Below are 22,151 nucleotides of genomic sequence, written 5' to 3' on the forward strand. Positions count from 1 at the left end.
GACGACCTACCGTTGAGGAGGGCAGAAAGGAGCTTTCGGTACTTGGGGATCCAAATAGCTAGAAGTTGGGGGGCTCTGCATAAACTTAATTTGACGCGGCTGGTGGAGCAGATGGAGGAGGACTTCAAACGATGGGACATGTTGCCACTCTCGCTAGCGGGCAGAGTACAGTCGATTAAAATGATGGTCCTCCCAAGGTTTCTTTTTGTGTTCCTGTGCCTTCCAATTATGGTCACCAAGGCCTTTTTTAAGAGGGTAGGCAGAAGTATTATGGGTTTTGTGTGGGCAAACAAGACCCCGAGGGTAAGGAGGGGGTTTCTGGAGCGTAGTAGAGATAGAGGAGGGCTGGCGTTGCCAAATCTGGGTGGCTACTATTGGGCAGCCAACGTGGCGATGATCCATAAGTGGGTGATGGAGGGAGAGGGGGCGGCATGGAAGAGGCAGGAGATGGCGTCCTGCAAAGGAACGAGCCTGAGGGCGCTGGTGACGGCACCGCTGCCGCTCTCGCCGACAAGGTACACCACGAGTCCGGTGGTGGCGGCAACGCTAAAGATCTGGGGGCAGTGGAGACGACACAAGGGTGCGATGAGAGCCTCGGTGTGGTCCCCGATCAGAGATAACCATCGGTTTGTCCCAGGAAGGATGGACGGGGGGGTTTCAGAGCTGGCATCGGGCAGGGATTAGAAGAATGGGGGACCTGTTCATCGATGGGACTTTTGCGAGCTTAGGGGCGCTGGAGGAGAAGTTTGGGCTACCCCCGGGAAACGCTTTCAGGTACATGCAAGTGAGGGCGTTTGTGAGGCGGCAGGTGAGGGAATTCCCGTTGCTCCCGGCACAGGGGATTCAGGACAGGGTGATTTCGGGTGCATGGGTCGGAGAGGGCAAGGTGTCGGTGATATATCAGGAGATGAAAGAAGAGGAGGAGGCTCTGGTAGAGGAGCTGAAGGGCAAATGGGAGGAGGAGTTGGGGGAGGAGATTGAAGAGGGTCTGTGGGCTGATGCCTTAAGTAGGGTTAATTCCTCTTCCTCCTGTGCCAGGCTCAGCCTGATACGTTTTAAGGTTATTCACAGAGCATATGACAGGGGCGAGGCTGAGTAGGTTCTTTGGGGTGGAGGACAGATGTGGGAGGTGCTCAGGAAGCCCGGCGAATCACGCCCATATGTTCTGGTCGTGCCCGGCACTGGATGGCTTCTGGAGGGGTGTTGCGAGGACTATGTCTAAGGTGGTGAAAGTCCGGGTCAAGCCAAGTTGGGGGCTAGCACTATTTGGAGTGGCGGACGAGCCGGGAGTGCAGGAGGCGAAAGAGGCTGGTATCCTGGCCTTTGCGTCCCTGGTAGCCCGGCGGAGGATCTTACTAATGTGGAAAGACGCGAAGCCCCCCAGTGTGGAAGCCTGGATAAACGACATGGCAGGGTTCATCAAGCTGGAGAGGATAAAGTTTGCCTTGAGAGGGTCTGCGCAGGGGTTCGTCAGGCGGTGGCAACCGTTCCTAGACTATCTCGCGAAGCGTTAGATGGAGGTCGGTCGTTTCTTTCGAGGGGGGGGGGGGGGTAGAAGGGTGGGCGAGGAAAGGGGTTTTTCCTAGGGGCACTTGAGAAAGGAAAAACATAAACATGTGGGAAAGTCAATATGTGCGGGAGGAACCCATTGTACAAAGTTCTGTATTATGTTGGATTGATATGTTTATGCCTTGCTCTGTGACTTTTCTTTACTTTTTGTTATGGGGGGGGGTTTGAATGGTTGAAAATTTTTGTTGAAAAATTCTGAATAAACATATTTTTTTAAAAAATGATTGATTCTGCCTCCACGACACTCTCAGGCAGCGCATTCCAGACCCTAATCGCTGGTTGCGTAAAAAAGGTTTTGCTGAAAAAGAGACATGCAGTTGAAGCTTTTTGTCTCGGACAAATCAGAACCGGCGCAGGAATCAATCTCCAACCCTGGAGAAAAATCATTGGGACTTTCATTTTTCTTTTCATTTTCATTGAGCTTTTCTCTTTACTGGATTGTGGTAGTATGTATTGGGGGTCATGTGGGACTGGAAGCCCTAATGTCATTGGCTGACAGATCCCGGGTCCTGGTTGGCCGTTGACCTCATACTCCGCCCTGAAGGCGAAGTATAAGAAGCCGGTGCCTTCCCCCGCATGCCAGTTTACTATCGGGCTGCTGGGGAACAGACACGCTTAATAAAGCCTCATCGACTTCACTCTGTTTGTCTCACGGAGTCTTTGTGCGCCACACGGATATAAAATTATTGAAAGTGTGAGGAAAAGTCTGATTGGCTGACACACACTATCATCCAATTGGGTAAAGAGTCTTTTGTTTTCCAATTGGCACAGGAAGGCAGCGCGACACCAGGGTGGATGCGTTGGCCGGCTCATGGCTGGGGTAGGTTATGTGGTGATGCCTCCAGGAATAAATTTAATCAGAGTTGGCAACCCGAGAAATGGGGTCTAAACCTCCAGTTAGGCCCTGAATTTATATAGGAAATGGGCCTAACCCTAATTTCAGGCAACTTCCCAGATGTTTTCCTAACAGCACTGTGGGTGTACCTACACCACATGGACTACAGGGGTTCAAGGGGGTTCACCCCACCTTCTCAAAGGCAATGAAGGATGGGGAATAAATGCTGGCCTAGCAAGCGACGCCCCCATCCTCTGAATTAAGAATTTTTAAAAATTGAGCATGTGGTGTTCTCCCAGTGTGGAGTGAGCGTGTGCATTCTGTCATCAATGTACAGCTACTGGACATGTTTCTGATCGTTGTATGGTCTGCTGGTATGACTATTTATAATCTTAAACTGTCATTGGACAGATTCAAATAAAAGCACCAGAAGCTTCCGCGACCGGTGGGTGCCACGGGGGCTAGGGTGTACCATCACCTCTGGGAATGACACTTTGATTACATTTATTAAGTTTCCTTTTGACGCTTTCTTTTAATGACAGTGGTCCACCAGGGGCTGTAACTTTTGTTTAATATATTGATTTCTTACAAAGAGAGTATAAAAGAACCAGAACAGATCCAATTTACACTCCTCTCATACCTTTGATTATTGCCTGCATTCCAAAATCATGAGAAACAGATGTTAGTTCCCCTTCATTTCATTTTTAATTCTTCAAGGAAATTCTCCTCAGGAAATGAACAATGCAATATAGCAATTTGCTTCAGTCAGTTACTTTTATCAAATAAAACCTTTCCACCCTCATTTATTTGAGGATCCTTTATCCGCCTTTTTTTTTTGATCCTGTTTTTCCACATCGGAGACAGTTTTCCGGAATTCATGATGTAGGAACAGTCAGCGATGGGATGGATGGAAATTTGCGGCAATGCGTTCAGGTTCTGAAGGTTTTCCATGTGTGAAGAGCTTTATTTGCCAGGAGTTAACAACCACTCAGCTCCATTCCTCAGATGTGAGTCAGTGCATAAATGTGTTTGGCTTCAGGCCAGTGTTTCCTAACCCCTGTCCAGTCAACCTTTGGACTTCTAATCATTAATTCAGAAACACATGGTGACTACTCCTCCTCCATGCCTGGTGCAAGTTCTTGTACTCCAAGAGGCCCCGTGACAAAGAGGTCGCTTATTCATCTGGGTCAGCTCCGCATTTCCTTTGAAACTCCTGCCCATGTTCTCGGATCCACTTGTTAGCCACTGAAAGATTTTTTTTTCCCAAAGAAGAACAATTGTTTAACATCTACGTAATAAAAGAATTGCACTTCTCCATTCCAGTTAAGCAAACCACCAGGAAGGAAATACCAGCAACAACTATTCTTAACCATTTTCATTGAAATGTAATAAAAATGGCAAATGTTAAGAACTATTAAAAAAGAAAAACATATATTAATTGTATGTTTCCCCCATACAACCTGCTCACCTTAACCCAAAGTTGCTTCATTCAATTTACCTTTTTGTTACACATTTTAGCAATAATTCACCATTTTGTTGTTTAAATTGTTTAATTAAAAGTATGGGATCATTCGAAAGTCCAAAGATGTGCAGGTTAGGTGAATTGGCCAAGCTGAATTGTCCCTGAGTGTCCAAAGAGATGCAGGTTAGTTTATGGGGTTACGGGGATATGGTTGGTTGGGCGGAGGAGTGGGCCTAGGTAGGGTACTCTTTCAGTGGGACAGTGCAGACTCGATGGGCTGAAAGGCCTCCTTCTGGGATTCTATGAATTCATTTTTAGTGCCAAATCTAACTAATATCAGGAATAGTTGGAGTGACGTCTGGGTAATGTGTCACTTAATTCATTGGCTCCCTGTTAATGCTGCTGCTTTTGCATCCAAATGGATCAGATAACGAGATAAAGTTTTAGGAGGTAAGTGCTTTTCCAGCTCTGCTTGTGGGAAGAACAGGAGGGACTTCCATGATCTCTTCCACTCCACCATCTGTGGGACTGGCCATACAATCTCTCAAACTCCCCTGTGGTTTACCCCCACCTTACCCCCAGGAAATATTAGATTCTCAACCCATGATCCCTCCCTATGAACTTTCGCCCCCATGATCTATCCCTCCTACCTGTCCAATGTGCTTGGAGATTCCCCCCCCCCCCCCCGCCCCCCGGCATGATCTGCAGTCTTCTTCAGTGCTGGTGAACATCCCCAGTAATTGCCAGCTTTCTCGCCAATGAGCTGACAGCCCCATGCCCCCCTCCCCTCCAATCTGGCTGGCTGCAAGGCACAAAATGGATTAAAACATTGCAGTGAGGTCCTACTGTTAATTTTGACAGGACCTCCAACTTCCTTAAACATCAGGGGGACAGAGTACAAAAACAGCAAACCGATGATAAACTTTTATAAATCCCTGGTTACGGTTCAGCTAGATATCATGGTTAATTCTAGGCAGCACTGTTTAGGATGTCTTTGGACTGGGCACAGAGGAGATCCACCAGGATGGTACCCGGAATAAGGGACTTCAGTTACTTGGAGAGACTGGGGACTGTTCACCTTCTGAGAGCAAAGAAGGCTGTGGGGAGATTTAAGCGAGGCATTCAAAATTCTGTGGTGTAAACTTATTATATTTCTAGATCAATGCTAATGACCCTGAATTAATCCATGTCTATTCAGCTGAGTATTCATTTTTTTATTACTCATTTATGGGATGTGGGTGTTGCTGGCTGGGCCAGAATTTATTGCCCAAAACTAATTGCCCTTGAAATGAAATGAAATGAAAATCACTTATTGTCACAAGTAGGCTTCAATGAAGTTACTGCGAAAAGCCCCTAGTCGCCACATTCCAGCGCCTGTTTAGGGAGGCTGGTACGGGAATTGAACCGTGCTGCTGGCCTGACTTGGTCTGCTTTCAAAGCCAGCGATTTAGCCCAGTGCTAAACAGAGAAGGTGGTGGCGAGCTGCTTCATGAACCACTACAGTCCCTGAGATGTAAATTCATCCGTAGTGCTGTTAGGCATGGGGTTCCAGGATTTTGACCCAGCGACAGTGAAGGAACGGCGATATGTTTCCAAGTCAGAATGGTGAGTGACTTTGAGGGGAACCTCCAGGTGGTGGGGTTCCCACCTGTCTGTTGCTCTTGTCCTTCCAGATGGGTCTGGAAGGTGCTGCCTAAGTAGCCTTGGTGAGTTCATACAGAGCATCTTGTAGATGGTGCACACTGCTGCAAAACTGAACATCAGGGGTGGAGAGAGTAAATCCATGGAATCCCTACAGTGCAGATGAGGGCCATTCAGGCAGTCAAGTTTACACCAACTCTCCGAAAGAACACGCTACATAGGCCCACCTCCCCATCCAATCCCCCTAACCCCGCACATGGCCAATCCACCTAACCTGCACATCTTTGGAATGTTAGTGGAAAGGGTGCCAATCAAGCGGGCTGCTTTGCCCTGGATGGTGTTGAGCTTGAGTGTTGTTGGAGCTGCACTCACCCAGGCAAGTGGGGTGTATTTCATCACACTCCTGACTTGTACCTTGCAGATGGTGGACAAGCCTTGGGGAATCAGGAGGTGAGTTACTCACCACAACATTCCTAGCCTCTGACCTGTTCTTCTAATCACTGTATTTATAGGGCTAGTACAGTTCAGTTTCTGATTAATGGTTGATGTTGATATTCGGGGACTCAGCAATAGTAATGCCATTGAATGTCAAAGGGTGATGGTTTGATTCTCTTTTCTTGGAGAGGGTCAGCGCCTGGTATTTATGTGCCACAGATATAACTTGCCACTTGTCAGCTGAAGCCTGGATATTGTCCAGGTCTTGTTGCATTTGGACATGGACTGTTTCATTATCTGAGGAGTCACGAGTGGTGCTGAACATTGTGCAGTCATCCGCAAACATCCCCACTTCTGACCTTATGATGGAAGGAAGGCCATTGATGAAGCAGCTGAAGATGGTTGGACCTAGGACACTATATTGAGATGTCCAGGAGTTGAGGTCATTGACCTCCAACCACCACAACCATCTTCCTTTGTGCCAGGTATGACTCCACCCAGCAGAGGGTTTTCCCCCTGATTCCCATTGACTCCAGTTTAGCTAAGGCGCCTTGATGCCATACTCGGTCAAATGCTGCCTTGATGTCAAGGACAGTCAGTCTCACCTTGCCTCTGGAATTTTGCTCTGTTGTCCATGTTTAAACCAAGGCTGTAATTAGACCTGCAGCTGAATGGCCCTGGCAGAACCTATGTGTCCGTGAGCAGGTTATTTCAGAGTAAGTGTCACTTGATAGCACTGTTGATGACTCCTTCTTTCAACTTTATTCCCCGGTATCAGCTTACCCACACTATAGGTAAGCTAACTGGGCTGTGGTTATCTAGTTTGCCATTTTCAATACAGTATAATATGGGCAACTTTCCAATCCTCTTGCCTAACCTCCATGTTTGATCTATTTGCTGATTTCCCTCAAATTTTCTAATTAAGAGGCATGAATCAGGGCCTGCTGCCTTTTCCACATAAGGCGCCATTTCTGGATCTGATCGGTACGGGTGTAAATCCAGTTATGGGGCTGCAACAGGATTTGAGCTTGGGAGACCTCGGTTTGACATCTTCCTCATCCCTCGCCGGTTACGATGCGTCAACCTGATTACTATGAAGTTGCATTGATTTAGATATCATTAAACAGCCCCACTGAGCAGCATCCAGCGCTGTGGACAGGGGCTTCACCTTATGTGGACTTGGGGGCGGATGCCGCCAGTGAACATGCAGCGGGGGGGGGGGGGAGAATGCTCCCAAATATTTCTGTTGGGGGGGGGGTGATGGAAGGAAGGCCATTGATGAAGCAGCCATTGAGGCAGGCAGGGAGTTCATTTTCGCACAGATCAGGGTGCCAACGTCCCGGGTTTGCCAGCTCTATCTGGCCCCACCAGAAGAGTGATGGTGCAAACCCCACCCCCGTGTCAGAATGTCAGGTCGAGAGAAACACGTTGGTTTTCAGTCACAATCTAACATTGCCATATTTGGGGGAAATTCCGCCCTCAGGGCATGAATTAGGTCGCGCACGACCGGGAGTGTGACATGGCCGTCCGCTGCCGGGTGAGGCCTTCCGTGGGCTTCCCGGCAGCCACTATGCCTCGTCCAGGTCAAGTCCTGCGAGGTGGCACAATCCAGCCCACAGTGGGCGAGAACAAGCCACGCTCGCTTAAGTATGTTTTAAATCTACTAAGGCCTAATCACCTGGGATCTACCAGCCTCCCAGAATCCAACCGCCTCCCAGGGAGTGTGGTTGGGCTCCGTTCAGTACTGGTCCACATCACAATAACCCTCGGGCACCTGGGGCATGCCAGTGATAGCAGCAAATCTAGCAGTCTCGACATCCTGTTGGGCCTGGTCCAGGTTAAAGTGGATGCAAGTACTGCCCAGACGCACAGAGCATCTCTCACATCTCGGATGCACCTGTGCGCGGTCATTCGCAAAATCCGGCACATAGAACATACAGTGCAGAAGGAGGCCATTCGGCCAATCGAGTCTGCACCGACCCACTTAAGCCCTCACTTCCACCCTATCCCCGTAACCCAATAACCCCTCCTAACCTTTTTGGACACTAAGGGCAATTGAGCATGGCCAATCCACCTAACCTGCACGTCTTTGGACTGTGGGGGGAAACCGGAGCACCCGGAGGAAACCCACGCAGGCAAGGGGGGAACGTGCAGACTCCGCACATGTCCCTTCTCAAGCCCTGGAACGAGCCATAGGCAAAGAAGCTAAGGGAAGTCGTCAACCTGATGATCACCAGGAACGATTGTTGTCTTCCTAGCCGTCGCAGTACCAGGTCTGCCACCATCTGGCACAGGCGAAGTACGGTATCTTTGATGCGGCAGAGTCGACGGCGCACACGCGGTCAGGAAGCTTCTCGAAGCATGAGCCCCGATGGTAGAAACGTGGCCTGATGTGGCGCCGCCTTCGTACCTCCTCCTCGGCCTGGTGGACGGCCGGCACTTGAACCTCACCGTCTGCTGCAGGGTCTCCCTGGGCTGGATCTGGCGCTCTAGCCACCGTACATCAGCTACCGCCGCAACAGCCAAGTAGATAGCTAGCATGGCAGGCTGAGTTCCAAATTCCAGGGTGGTTTTTTTTGGGGGGGTGGGGGGGGGGATGAAAAGACAGAAACTGTCAGCAAGGTGATGCTTCCCTTGACCATCCAAACCCCCCAAATGACATGGTCCTCCTGAGTTTGACTTTTGAGCTGCCCTCACCATTCTCCCCCCCAGCCACTGCTGGATCATATATTTGACACTGCAGCGCCGCCCCATCAGTGACTTGCACATGGTCCTTGATGTGCAAAGCCTCTATCCTCACCACCCAACCCTGCCAAATGGGGCACCGGTGGCTGCCACAACAGGTGTTAGCGATGGGCTCTGTGACTCCTGTCCTGGTTCTCCCGGTGAAGATGTCCTCTACTGTGGATGTCCTCACCGAGTGACCAGAATGGTGAGGTTGTGTGGTGGTGATGTTCATACTGTGCAGGCAGGCGGCTCTGTGCCGAGAGACTGATGTTTGGGCACATCCTACAGATGGGGGTCACTGCAGGATGTGAGCCTTTGCTGGGAGCTTGGCTGCAGTGTGACATGGAGCCTGGATTTAACACAGAGGCTGTGACAGGGAGATGTCCAGGTTTCCTGGCTGGCACTGCTACCTCACGGTGCTAAGGACCCGTGCTCGGTCCCGGCCCTGGGTCACTGTCCATGTGGAGTTTGCACATTCATAGAATTTCATAGAATTTACAGTGCAGAAGGAGGCCATTCGGCCCATCGAGTCTGCACCGGCTCTTGGAAAGAGCACCCTACCCAAGCCCACACTGCCACCCTATCCCCATAACCCAGTAACCCCACCCAACACTAAGGGCAATTTTGGACACTAAGGGCAATTTAGCATGGCCAATCCAACTAACTTGCACATCTTTGGACTGTGGGAGGAAACCGGAGCACCCAGAGGAAACTCATGCACACACGGGTAGAACGTGCAGACTCCACACAGACAGTGACCCAAGCCGGGAATCGAACCTGGGACCCTGGAGCTGTGAAGAAATTGTGCTAACCACTATGCTACCGTGCTGCCCCTCTCTGTGTCTGCTTGGGTCTCACCCCCACAACCCAAAGATGTGCATGGTAGTGAATTGGCCAAGGTAAAATTGCCCTTTAATTGGAAAAAAAGAATTGGGTACTCTAAATTTATTTTTTTACAAGGTTTCCTGGGCAGGTCTGGGCTCCATACACTCATACAGTGTGATACCAATAGGGCACTGTTGTAATCCTCACAAGTCCCACGGGGACGACCCGTGAGCCTCGTGGAGTACGAGCTCCCCCGCTGAGGGGCCGAGATCCATCAATGGGCTCATTAATTCATTGCCATGAAAGCCGGCCCAGGTAGGAGCCGAGCTGCAGAGTAATCCCAACAGGAACTGGGACTGTTCCATGTAAATAGTTTCCTTTGGGAAATAAACAATTGTTTGACTCTCCTTTCCGGACTCCTCCTTGACTACTAAAGGCACAGTTGACCTGCAGGGCCTGGAGAAATCGTCTGATTCTCAGGAGTGGGTTTGGCTGATAGTCTCACTCGTGAGGTTGCTACTCTGAGAGGGGCTGTGTGCTAGGGAGGGTTCCAGCGATCACCGGTGCATAAGTCTTGTCTGGGGTTAGCTCGGTTAATCCCCTGCTTCCTCTGCTGTGGAGCTGTGCATCTAAGCAGTGTAATGAGGAGCCCAGCACCTGGGGTCTGCCGATTGAGCGCAGTGTGGTAAACCACTGTTACACCTGTATTAGGTGATGTAAGGTAGGACCTGTACTACAGGTTCGCCAGTAGCCCCTACCTGTTGGCTCCGCCCAGTAGGAGGAGTATAAATATGCGTGTCCTCTATTCAGCAGCCATTTCGCCAGCTGCTGTGGGAGGCCACACATCTTACTGCAATAAAGCCACAGTTGCATCCAACCTGAGTCTTTGTACAATTGTTCGTGCATCACGCGGTCAGGCCCATTCCCTTGATTATACTGCTGGTACAGGAGGGTTTCCAGATTGGCGGGTAGATGGATATCTACATGATCAGGAGACCTCAGAGCAATTCCAGCATACTGGCAGCGGTCAACAGTTTAAACAGTCAGGAGTCTGTAACACCTCAGGGTTTACAGTAGTCATAGGAGGTTCAGCAACGGCACCCCGATCCCGAGGGGGATAGCCCAGTTCCACACCTTTGCCACCAAAGTCAGTCCCCACAGGTTCTAGAGCTCCAGGCATGCACCCTCCAGCAAGCCTGAAGACAATGAAAAAGGTATCTGCCTTTCAAAGGCCAGGGCCCATTTGTATATACTTGCACCTAATCGCACCCATGTGACTCCTGGCTGGGAGGAGTGAAGCATAACGGGGAGGGTTGAGATTTGGGTTTCCAGCCCGTTAATTGGGTCATGATATGCAAACATGTAACCAATGAACACTCAGAATAGGACACAACCAATGGGCAGTCAGGACACTCAAGAGGTGGCATCACTACAAGGGGGCATTATAAAAGGGATGAGGCACTCACACCCTGCCTCTTTCCACAGACAGACATCTAGAGAGTTAGACAGGGTTGATCAGCAGCATCACACCCCAGCACGTGGCTTAGAGCAAGCTGGTACAGTTAGACTGAGTTACTACAGTTAGAGTAGCAGAGAGTCGAACTCATTTGAGAACTGTGTTAATAGTTCAATAAACACGTTGAACTCATTTCAGAGTCTGGAGCATCCTTTAGTTAAGACTGCATCAAGTAGCAGCCTGTGTTATCCGAAGCAGCATAACACAACAAATTGCACTGAAGTGAATGCGTCTGAGCTGTTTGCATGTTCCCAGCGACACGGGACAGGAAGTCCGCTATGGCCGGCAGGGCAGGCCCAGAGACTGGGAACGGGTCTGCCCCCCGGTACTGATCCCATTGCTGGACCGATCTCTGCCCGATTGTGATTCCTGCTCTTAACGACGGAGAACAGAGGATCCCAACCAGAGTCTGTTTGAAGACGAAAGCTTTTCCACACTGAGCAGATGCTATGACAGATCGATTTACTTGCTACTTTCTAAAACGTTCGACTAATCGCACAAATAATTAACTGTTTATTGAATTTACTTAAGTCAACACTTTAAAAATGTTATAGAACTAGTTTGAAAGGTTTCTTCTTCCCGCTATTATGGCAGTGTATAAAATGATCATTTCCGTTGAACTGCAACAAGATAGTTCCCCTCTATCTTACCCACTCTAGTGGATTCTCCTCTGCCACGTACCGTACCTTGAGTTTCTACCCATCCACCTTTGATTAACACTACTGAGAATTTTTTTAAAATCATGTCCTTATTGTTTATTTTAAATCCTGTTGCTCCACTTTCTCATAATCATTGACGTTAATAACGAAGGTACTTAAACATCACGCTGAATTTTCATAATCGTTAAAGCAAACTTCAGAATATAAGCTCCGGTCCCAATGACCTACTCATCCCTCATCTGTACACTGTTGCCAGTTTCTTGGTCGTGGTCATGGCTTTGGAGGGTACTGTCTAAGGAACATTGGTGAGCTCCTACAGTGCATCTTGTAGATGGTACATACTGTTGCCATTGTTCACCAGTGCTGGACAGAGTGAATGTTCGTGGAAGGGTAGCAATCAAGCGGGCTGCTTTGTCCTGGATGGTGCCCAGCTTCTTGAATGTTGTTGGAGCTATGCTCATCCAGGCAAGTGGAGAGTGCCAGAGGCAGGGCCTAGTGGGTGTCCCATGGTGGGGTACGCGATGTCTGGCATTTGAGGGGGGGCAGTGGGGGGGAGCAGACACTGAGGGAGGTGGGGATTCTGGCGAGGATTGTCAGTGGTGGGGGCGGGTTGTCGGCGATGAATGTCAGGGGACGATTTTCCGGCAATAAATGTTGTGGGGGAGGGTTGGCGGTAATGAATGTCTGGAGGGGGAGGGGAGGAGGTTTGGAGGTGATGCTGCCGATGAATGTTGTGGGGGGTGGGGTTTGCCGGCGATGAATATCGGGCAGGCAGGGTTGGAGGGGATGCCAGCGATGAATGTTGGGGGGCTGGAGAGTCTCCGAGACGTGGGCTGCGGGTCGCGAGGCTGCAGCGCTGGTCAGGGTGCCCTTTAAAGATAGCACCCCGATCTCTTTTGGAGATCTCTCTAACCCTAACCCTAACCCTAACCATCTCTATGATGCCCGCCTAACCAGAGTGACAGCGTAAACCACATCCACTCACTTTTTTTTGACAAAGAGATTTGTCCACAGGTCCCTGAAGGTGGAAGGACAGGTGAATAAGGTAGTTAAAAAGGCATTTGAGACACTGGTCTTTATCAGTCGTGGCACAGTTTATAAACGTAGGAAGGTTATGTTGGAGCTGTACAGGATCTTGGTTAGGCCACAGCTGGAGTACTGGGTTCAGTTCTGGTCACTGCACTGTAGGAAGAATGTGATTACATTGGAGACGGTGCAGAGGAGATTCACCAGGATGTTTCATCGAATCCCTACACTACAGAAGGAGGCCATTTGGCCCATCGAGTCTGCACCGACCCTTCGAATGAGCACTCTACCCATTTCCACCCCACTCTATCCCCATAATCCCATAACTGAACCTGCACATCCCTGGACACTAAGGGGGAATTTAGCTTGGCCAGTCCCCCTAACCTGAACATCTTTGGACTGTGGGAGGACACCGGAGCACCCGGAGGAAACCCACGCAGACACGGGGAGTACGTATAAACTCCAGACAGTGACGCAAGGCCGGAATCGAACCTGGGTCCCTGGTGCTGTGAGCCAGCAGTGCTAATCACTGTGCCACCCCAAATGTTGCCTGGGATGGAGCACTTGAGCTATGAAGTGAGGCTGGATAGGATCAGGTTGTTTTCTTCAGAGCAGAGAAGGCTGGAGGACGACCTGATTGAGATGCAGAGGATAATGAGGGGTATGGAGAGGGTGGATAGAAACCAGGTATTCCCCTTAATTGAAGGGTCAATAATGAGGGGCCACCCCAACTAGACTCCTCAGAATCTTGGGCGAAATTCTCCGGAAATGGGGCGATGTCCGCCGACTGGCGCACAAAACGGCGCACATCAGTCGGGCATCGCGCCATCCCAAAGGTGCGGAATGCTCCGCATCTTTGGGGGCCGAGCCCCAACCGTAAGGGGCTAGGCCGGTGCCAGACGAATATCCGCCCCGCCAGCTGGCGGAAAAGGCCTTTGGTGCCCCGCCAGCTGGCGCGGAAATGACATCTCCGGGCAGCGCATGCGCGGGAGCGTTAGCGGCCGCTGACGGCATTCCCGCGCATGCGCTGTGGAGGGAGTCTCTCCCGCCTCTGCCATGGTAGAGACCGTGGCGAAGGCGGAAGGGAAAGAGTGCCCCCACGGCACAGGCCCGCCCGTGGATCGGTGGGCCTGATCGCGGGCCAGGCCACCGTGGGGGCACCCCCTGGGGCTAGATCGCCCCGCGCCCCCCCCCCAGGACCTCGGAGCCCGCCCGCGCCACCTTGTCCCGCCGGTAAGGTAGGTGGTTTAATCTACACCGGCGGGACAGGCATTTTAGCGGCGGGATATCGGCCCATCCGGGCCAGAGAATTGCGGGGGGGGGCCCGCCAACCGGCGCGGCGCGATTCCCACCCCGCCGAATATCCGGTGGTGGAGAATTCGGCAACCGGCGGGGGCGGGATTCGCGCCAGCCCCCGGCGATTCTCCAACCCGGCGGGGGGTCGGAGAATCTCGCCCCTTATGTGTTTCAATCAAGTTGCCTCTTACCCTTCTAAACTCTAATGGCTACAAACATAGCTTGTCCAACCTTTCCTAATAAGACAACCCAGCCAATCCAGGTGTTAGTCTGGTAAACATTCTCTGAACTGCTTATAAAAGCGTTCTATCCTCCCTTAAATAAGGAGATCAATACTGTACACAATACTCCAGATGTGGTCTCACCGATGCCCTGTACAACTGTTGATCTCCTAATTTTCCTAATTACTTGCTGTACCTGTATACTAGTCTTTTACAATTCACGCACTAGAACATTCTGATCTCTCTGCACCTCAGGGATGCCAAACACGGGTCTCTGGAATAGAATACAGCAAACGTGAGTTCTGTGCACCAGTAACCTGTGCATTGACATCACTAAAACCATCACAGCTGAGGTAGAATTTGTGCAATAGATACAGGGGCAGCTTCGTTTTTGCAAAATTATTTTAATAATTGGAAACTTTTATATTTAAACAGATATTATTTATTTTATTTGTTTATTCTTTTTTTAAATGAATTTAGAGTACCCAATTCTGTTTTTCCAATTAAGGGGCAATTTAGCGTGGCCAATTCGCCTACCCTGCACATCTTTGGGTTGTGAGGTGAGACCCACGCAGACACGGGGAGAATGTGCAAACTCCAAATGGACAGTGACCCGGGTCCGGGATAGAATCCAGGGGCGAAATTCTCCCCCAACGGCGGGATGCCCGCCGACTGGCGCCAAAGCCGGCGCAAATCAGACGGGCATCGCGCCGGCAAAAAGGTGCGGAAGTCTCCGCATCTTTGGCGGCCTAGCCCCAACATTGAGGGGCTAGGCCGACGCCGGAGGGATTTCCGCCCCGCCAGCTGGCGGAAATGGCGTTTGTTGCCCCGCCAGCTGGCGCGGAAATGCGGCGCATGCGCGGGAGCGTCAGCGGCCGCTGTCAGTTTCCCCGCGCATGCGCGGGAGCGTCAGCGGCCGCCGAAAGTTTCCCGCGCATGCGCAGTGGGGAGAGTCTCTTCTGCCTCCGCCATGGTGGAGGCCGTAGCGGAGGCGGAAGGGAAAGAGTGCCCCCACGGCACAGGCCCGCCCGCGGATCGGTGGGCCCCGATCGCGGGCCAGGCCACCGTGGGGGCACCCCCCGGGGTCAGATCGCCCCGCGCCCCCCCCCCAGGACCCCGGAGCCCGCCCACGCTGTCTGGTCCCGCCGGTAAATACCAGGTTTGATTTACGTCGGCGGGACAGGCAATTCCTGGGCGGGACTTCAGCCCATCCGGGCCGGAGAATCCAGCGGGGGGTCCCGCCAACCGGCGCGGCTGGATTCCCGCCCCCGCCCAATCTCCGGGAGCGGAGACTTCGGCGGGGGCGGGGGCGGGATTCACGGCGGCCAACGGCCATTCTCCGACCCGGCGGGGGGTCGGAGAATGACGCCCCAGGTCCTCGACGCCGTGAGGCAGCAGTGCCAAGCACTGCGCCACCGTGATATTATTTATTTTTAAGCTAGATGACAAGGCTGTGTTACCGTTCATGTAACTAGCATCTATTTTGCTATCCTAACCACCTTGCCATTTAACCGTCTTTCCGTGTTGTGGTAAGTTGGGCTCATCCATCTTGTGTACTGCCATTTTAAGCAATGTATAGAACAAATGATTCACCATTACTTTAAACATGCACCTACCCCATTTGTCTCCAATTAGCACTGGGCAGCCAGCATGGAGAGTGTCTGCATTGCCTTGTCCATTTTTGTGGAGGTTCCACCAAAACAGAGCTGCGTTCTAAAAAAGAAAGGAGCAATTTATAGTTAATGATTATCAGATATAAGTTTTGCAATATGAGGAACGCTGCTGAATCTTTCTTCAAAGAATCTATTCTTTGTGAACAGAATATATAATAAGATGAGCAATCGTTCAATCTAGTTTGCATTCTTTTGGATTGTAAATTGTCCCAAATCGCATCTTCAATTGAAAAGATTTTACTTTTAATATCTGTAAATGTTATAAGTAAAATATCCTGCAAAAGTAGCCGGGAAAACTATTCTGGGGGCTTACAAATTGAAGAATACAGTTTGAAGCATCGTGATGGTCTTCAAAGACTTGACAAATGATGGTCACACATTCTTTTGTGGAGCAAGACCTTAATTTGGAAGTTTGCAATCACCAGAGAATCTCATTATTACAGGGACTTACTTGACATAACCTGTTTGTGCGGGCGAGGAGATGGGGAAAGGTGGGGGGCAATTCGCTGCCTGGTAAGTTATAGCCGTGGGAAGAGTCAAGGACTTGGTACCTCACAACAGAAACCAATGGGATACAATGCACAGGGGAATATGTCTCCCATTGCATTAGTTAAAACTTACAGTCGAAGCTCTGCTATGACTCAAACTGGTAGGCAGTAATGATCCTCAGAGTAATCTTGACACCTCAAATACAGTTGGTCATAAGGCACTGAGCATGGTTTAATTTGTAGGGTGTAGCAGTGTCATCGATTTGCCTAGCAACAGCAGTAACACAAATTTAACAAGACATAATTGCATGTGATCTGCCCAGCAACAGGTAGAAATCTGCCTAGTGACAGCAGTAGACAATGTTCAAACGGCTGGTTGAGATTAGAAGGCATTTAGGTGGAATCAGATGAGAATAGCTTATTAGAAGAGGCTTACCTAGACGATTGGGAAATCAATGAGATATATACATTCTGAAAAAATGACTAGAATCAAAGAATTTGGTTGGGACAGGCAGCCAAATACACAAGACAGCAGAATCAAAGTGGAACAAAGGTATAATTGCCAGGATCCTTGGAAAAAAGGAGGCAGGTTAATACCTAGCAGCTTCAGAAGCAGACACACCAGTTTCCATCCAGCAGCCTGGGTTTTACATCTAACCGCCTCTTAGAGCCATGGCAGTGCAGAAAGCTTTTGTAAAGGCAGTTTAAATATCTTCCCTGGACCAGGACAAAGCGTTTACCAGACTTGATCATTCTCCCTGTATTGTGTGGTAACTACAAGCTGATTTTAACTGATAGATATATTTAATTTGGATTTTTTTTTGGGGGGGAAAAGGGGAAGTTCTAATGAGTCCAGGGATCGTATATTTTGGAACAAGGGGTATGCTCTACATAAACTGTGTGGGTGTTTAGTAATTCATATACTTAATTATCTTACTGTAGTCTAGTCCTTGCATGTATTTGTCTTTTCTTTCATTTAATAAATAGTCTTTAATAAATGTTACACGGCAACTGGGCTGCTTACTCTCACTGGGGTTTCACTTGTCCCCTCACACCGGGTGGATCGTGATAAAAGCCTTCGATTTGAGATGAACCAGAAGCAAGACCATTGGGTGGGATTCTCTCAGACCGGGGCTGGGCCGGAGAATCCCCGTGACCGGCCTGAATCGTGCCACGCTGCCCCGACGCCGGCATGCGATTCTCCGCAGAGCGGAGGTTGGTGCGGCGCCGGTCGGGGGCCGCTCTATGCGGCCGGCCTGCCAATTCTTGGCCCGGGATGGGCCGAGCGGCCATCATAAAAAAGCCGAGTCCCGCCGGTGCTGTCCACACCTACATTCAGCCGGCGGGAACTCGGCGGGAACTCGGCATGGAAGGGTCGGGGGCGGCCTGTGAGGGCGGGGGTCCGACCCGGGGGGGGGGGCCTGCGATGTGGCCTGGCCCGCGATCGTGACCCACCGATCAGTGGGCTGGCCTCTCTGGCTGGGGGCCTCCTTTCTTCCGCGTCGGCCCCTGTAGTCCTGCGCCATGTTGCGTCGGGGCCAGCGCGTTGGAGGAAGCCACTGCGCGTGCGCGCGTTGCCGCCGGTGCCACTGCACATGCGCGCATCCCGCGGCGCCCAGTTGACTCCGGGGCCAGAATTGCTGATCCTGAGGCCGTGTAGATGCCGTTGAGAAACGCGACGCCGTTTCCGACGACGTCAACACTTAGCCTCAGGGTCACAGAATCCCGCCCCATGTGACTCAAAAACCTTTAAGTTGCAAGTAAAGGGAGCTCTCTGTTTGTTTTATTCCAAACCTTTTTGCAAATACATTATTTTAATTTCAAAGAAACCTCTAACTTCATACCTGTGTGTACGTAGGATTTTTCCAATTCTTGGACAAGTTATGAAAATATGGGCAAATGTAAATATTTTGCACATCTTGGCAGTACAGTGAGATCTGGGTGACTGAGAAGTCTGTACTGGACCAGTATTTACTAAACTTTATACAACATGTAAATATTTCAGTGCATGAATATAGTCAATGTGAAGGAAAGAACATACCAGACAGATTTGGGGAAATTATTTAAATTCAATAATTCCAAGTGCACTTGGATTGTAGCCTGAATTGTTATCTTTGCTTCACAATATTGTTTTAATTGAAATATTTCATAACAAGATCAAAACAGAAAGGGGATTCCAACAATTCTTGATGTATAGTTCTCACCAATGTTTTAAGGGCGTAATTCATCATTATGTTACATTTTATAGGGGGCCGGTTTAGTTCAGTTGGCTGGAGAGCTGGTTTGTGATGCTGAGCAAGGCCATCAGCCCAGGTTCAATTCCCGTACCTAATCCTCTGGTTAAATCACCACCAGTCAGCTCTCCCCGTCAAAAGGGAAAGAAGCCTATGGTCATCTGGGACTATGGCCATTTTACTTAATTAGAGCATTTTATCACATTGTAAAATTCAACAATGAATTTGGGATTAGATTGAAGAACTTGATAACTTGATAAAAGCAGATAACAGCAGCTACAAATAGGACTTTGCAGCATAACACAAATTTGTTTAGGTTACAGTATTTTTTAATTGCACTCATTTACAGATTGGATAGTCAGAAGGCAGGATGATGACTTGTTAGAAATAGTCCCACAACACTTTCTTAAACTGACCTGATTGGCAACTCAAGAGGTGAACTCAGTTCGGATTGTCCCGGAATATGTTCGTCAAATGTATGAGGCAACCATACAATGAGATCACTGTGCCTGAAACATAACTCCAGCTGTGACAAATTGGATACAGATGAACTCTTCAAAGTTGGCACGCAGTAGACTGAAATGGATCTGACCATGACTGGGGCACCCCACTGCCTAACACTTCCCATGATCAGAATCCAGGCATCAGAAATCACAGACATTGTAGTCCATTAAACCTCAGCGTTTACTCCTCTGCTTTGCTCTGAGGGGCGTGATCTTCCCATGTTAAAACCATGTCCAATCCATGATGATCCAACTTCAGCACCTCATCGTGTCGGATCTCCTTAACATAACTCCAGTGTGCTACAGTATTCAGGTGCTAAAGTTGGCTGCTGTTCCTCATTCCCAATTTCTGTTATGTGTTGCTCAGTGGAACTCAACACAGGTCTACTAATCAAATGTTGTGTTCTCGTCGCTTTTTCTGTTTTTCATTGTATAGTCTTGCTAGTTAATGAGCACTTAGTATTCGCCAAATTATTCACATTTAATTTAGTTTCATTTTATGTTTAATTAAATTTAATTCAAACTACATTTAATTTACATTTTATTTCAGATTTCCAGCATCCACAGTATTTTGCTTTGATTTGCATTTAATAAGTCATATGATAGTACAGAACTTGAGTTTCGCAGAAAAAATAGACATGCTGTCAAAACCTATCTTGCACTTATCATGGCAGAGGCAAGAATGCCAAATTTCAAAAGGAACAACAATTTATACTGTATGAGAAAAGGGTTGCTCATTAGTTGGTTCTGATTGGTTGAGATATTGCTATGGTGAATGCACAAGGGAGCTATTGTGCTTATACTTTTATTTCTTGAAAAAAGATGCAGGGCGGAATTCTCTGATAATGGGGCTATGCCCCCACGCAAGCGAGAAAACGGGCTCGAATCACTCTGCACTTATTTCCAGAAAGTGCAGGGCCCCGTAGTAGTCCTCGCAGCTCCAGCTGCCGATACAGGGCCCTGCACTTCCGGCCGCAGGTCCACATATGTGCACGGTTTACACCTGCGGCGGCGGCCCCGTGCAACATGGCGGACCCACAAGCAGGCCGCCCCCAACAATATAGCCACCCCCAGATTGCGCGCGCCTGCCGATGGTTGCCCCCATTTGCAAGCCTGGCTGTCCTGGAGGCCCCCCCCTTCCCCCCGGTGACGGATCCCCTGCCCACCACTTGGGCGGCCGCGGACCGTGTCCTCAGCCACCACTCCGAATGCCTGCCGGGTGGAACCATGAGTTCCACTCATTGGACAGTTGCCGGCGGGGAATTGGCCCGGGGGCCTCTTTCAATGGCCCCCGACCAGCGCCGCGTCAACCGCGCGTGCAACAGGCAGCGATTCTCCGGTCTGCGGAGAATCGCGGGAAGGCGTTGGACCCGATCGCGGGTCTGACGCCCAGTCTCCGCCCCCTCGCGGTGAGCGCGAATTCGTCGCGGAGGCTCTGCGAATGCCGCCCACAATGTCTGGACATATCACTTTTGCTGCAGAGGTGTCTGAAAAATGCTCAGCATACCTCCAAATTAACTTGGATGGGTAAAGTATCTCAAAATTTGAGCATCAAGTGAAGCTATTATGCAGTGGCAACAGGAATGGCATTCTCCTCTGATAGGAGCTGCTGTCAACCACATGATTGAATAATGTGATGTGTGAACTTTAGTACCAGTGTGATACCAGGTATGTAGACCTTACATTCCAATGACTGTTGGGCCATTGAAGCAGCACACCCCTTTGGCTGTTCCCAACAGACAGAATACTGACCTTCTTCAACCAACCTGTGCTTGTTAAACTCAACATAATGTCTGGCGTTAGATATGATTACTTGACTGGGCAGCATTTGCTGAACAATCCTAATACATTGCCAACCAATGTAAGATTATCAGTTGAGTTACGGAATAGCTCACAAACACTTACTTGCAGCCATATCTATTCATATACAGAGACCTGTCCTTTGCAGGCAAAAGGAATAAGTTGAGACATTGCACTTTTTTAAATAAACAAAAGCATAAGGGCAATAGCAATTCACCATGGTAAAGTCTCAACCAATCAGAGCTGACTTGCCGAAATCGGCACCGCTTTTATCTTGCAGTATAAAGTCCAAAGATGTGCAGGTTAGGTGGAGTGGCCATGATAAATTGCCCTTAGGTTAGGTGGGGTTACTGGATTACTGGGGATAGGGTAGAGGTGTGGGCTTAGGTAGGGTGCTCTTTCCAAGGGCCGGTGCAGACTCGATGGGACGAATGGCCTCCTTCTGCACTGTAAATTCTATGACTATGTCTATGTCTAAATTGTTGCTCCCTTTGAAGTTTGGCATTCTAGCATCTGACGTGACGCGTTAAAAGCGTTATGCTTCAACAGCATGCCCCTTTTACCAGCAATTCACATTTAAGTTGTCCCATAACTTGTAGTTTGTAAATTTGTTCTTGCTTCGTTGTTAGACCTACATATTCCACAATCGTGAAGTAACAAATTCAGTCTGTAGTTCATTTAAGAAACATAACAAAAATGAAGAACGTTACAGGAAGATCTTTTGAAAGGAATTACCACCAACTTAATTCTGGCAGACTGGGTATCACTTGCTCAAGTAAAGTATCTTTTTTCCCTAAGGGACTCTCTGCTCTGTTACAGATACTTTGATTTTTGTCAGTGCTATATGTTTCTTTGTTGCCAGGGCTAGGGGTGGGATGGTAAACGCTGCAGAAATAATCTGTGGTTTTGTTATAGTTCTCCAGGGTGTATGGAATTCCTAACAAAAATGTGCAGAGATGGTTTAGAAAAGTCCCAAGAAGAGTAACTGGAGTAAGGACATTAGGCTAGCCTGCTTGTCTCGGCTTGAATGTTCCATTTCCTTCCTTGCTGAAAAGGGAAACTTGTGCAATGTAGAAATCAACAATAATAACACAGAAATCTGCAGGCTGGCTCATTCCCCACATACCTGTACCTCCAATTAGATTAGTAAATCTTTGAATTTAAAATAAATTCAATTCAACATCAGAAAGTGATGGATTTATTCCATCATTGCATTGGAAGAAATGGAAATCTAAAATTAA

At 49.3% G+C, this 22,151-nt stretch overlaps 1 protein-coding gene across 2 annotated transcripts in view; it reads right to left on the bottom strand.

Annotated features, from left to right (window-relative positions):
* Positions 1-3,090: 3,090 nt before the first annotated feature.
* The window catches only part of p4ha3 (prolyl 4-hydroxylase, alpha polypeptide III), a 116,687-nt gene continuing 97,626 nt past the window's right edge, over positions 3,091-22,151 (bottom strand). For both annotated transcript variants that reach the window (XM_072477149.1, XM_072477148.1), the window contains 2 exons: positions 15,829-15,925; positions 3,091-3,649 (listed from right to left, as the gene is read on the bottom strand). In XM_072477149.1, the coding sequence (XP_072333250.1) occupies positions 3,579-3,649; positions 15,829-15,925 (168 nt within the window). In that variant the 3' untranslated portion in view covers positions 3,091-3,578. The remainder of the gene's footprint in view (positions 3,650-15,828; positions 15,926-22,151) is intronic.

This window comes from Scyliorhinus torazame, chromosome 15 (assembly GCF_047496885.1).
Source record: "Scyliorhinus torazame isolate Kashiwa2021f chromosome 15, sScyTor2.1, whole genome shotgun sequence".
In the NCBI taxonomy this organism is placed as follows: domain Eukaryota; kingdom Metazoa; phylum Chordata; class Chondrichthyes; order Carcharhiniformes; family Scyliorhinidae; genus Scyliorhinus; species Scyliorhinus torazame.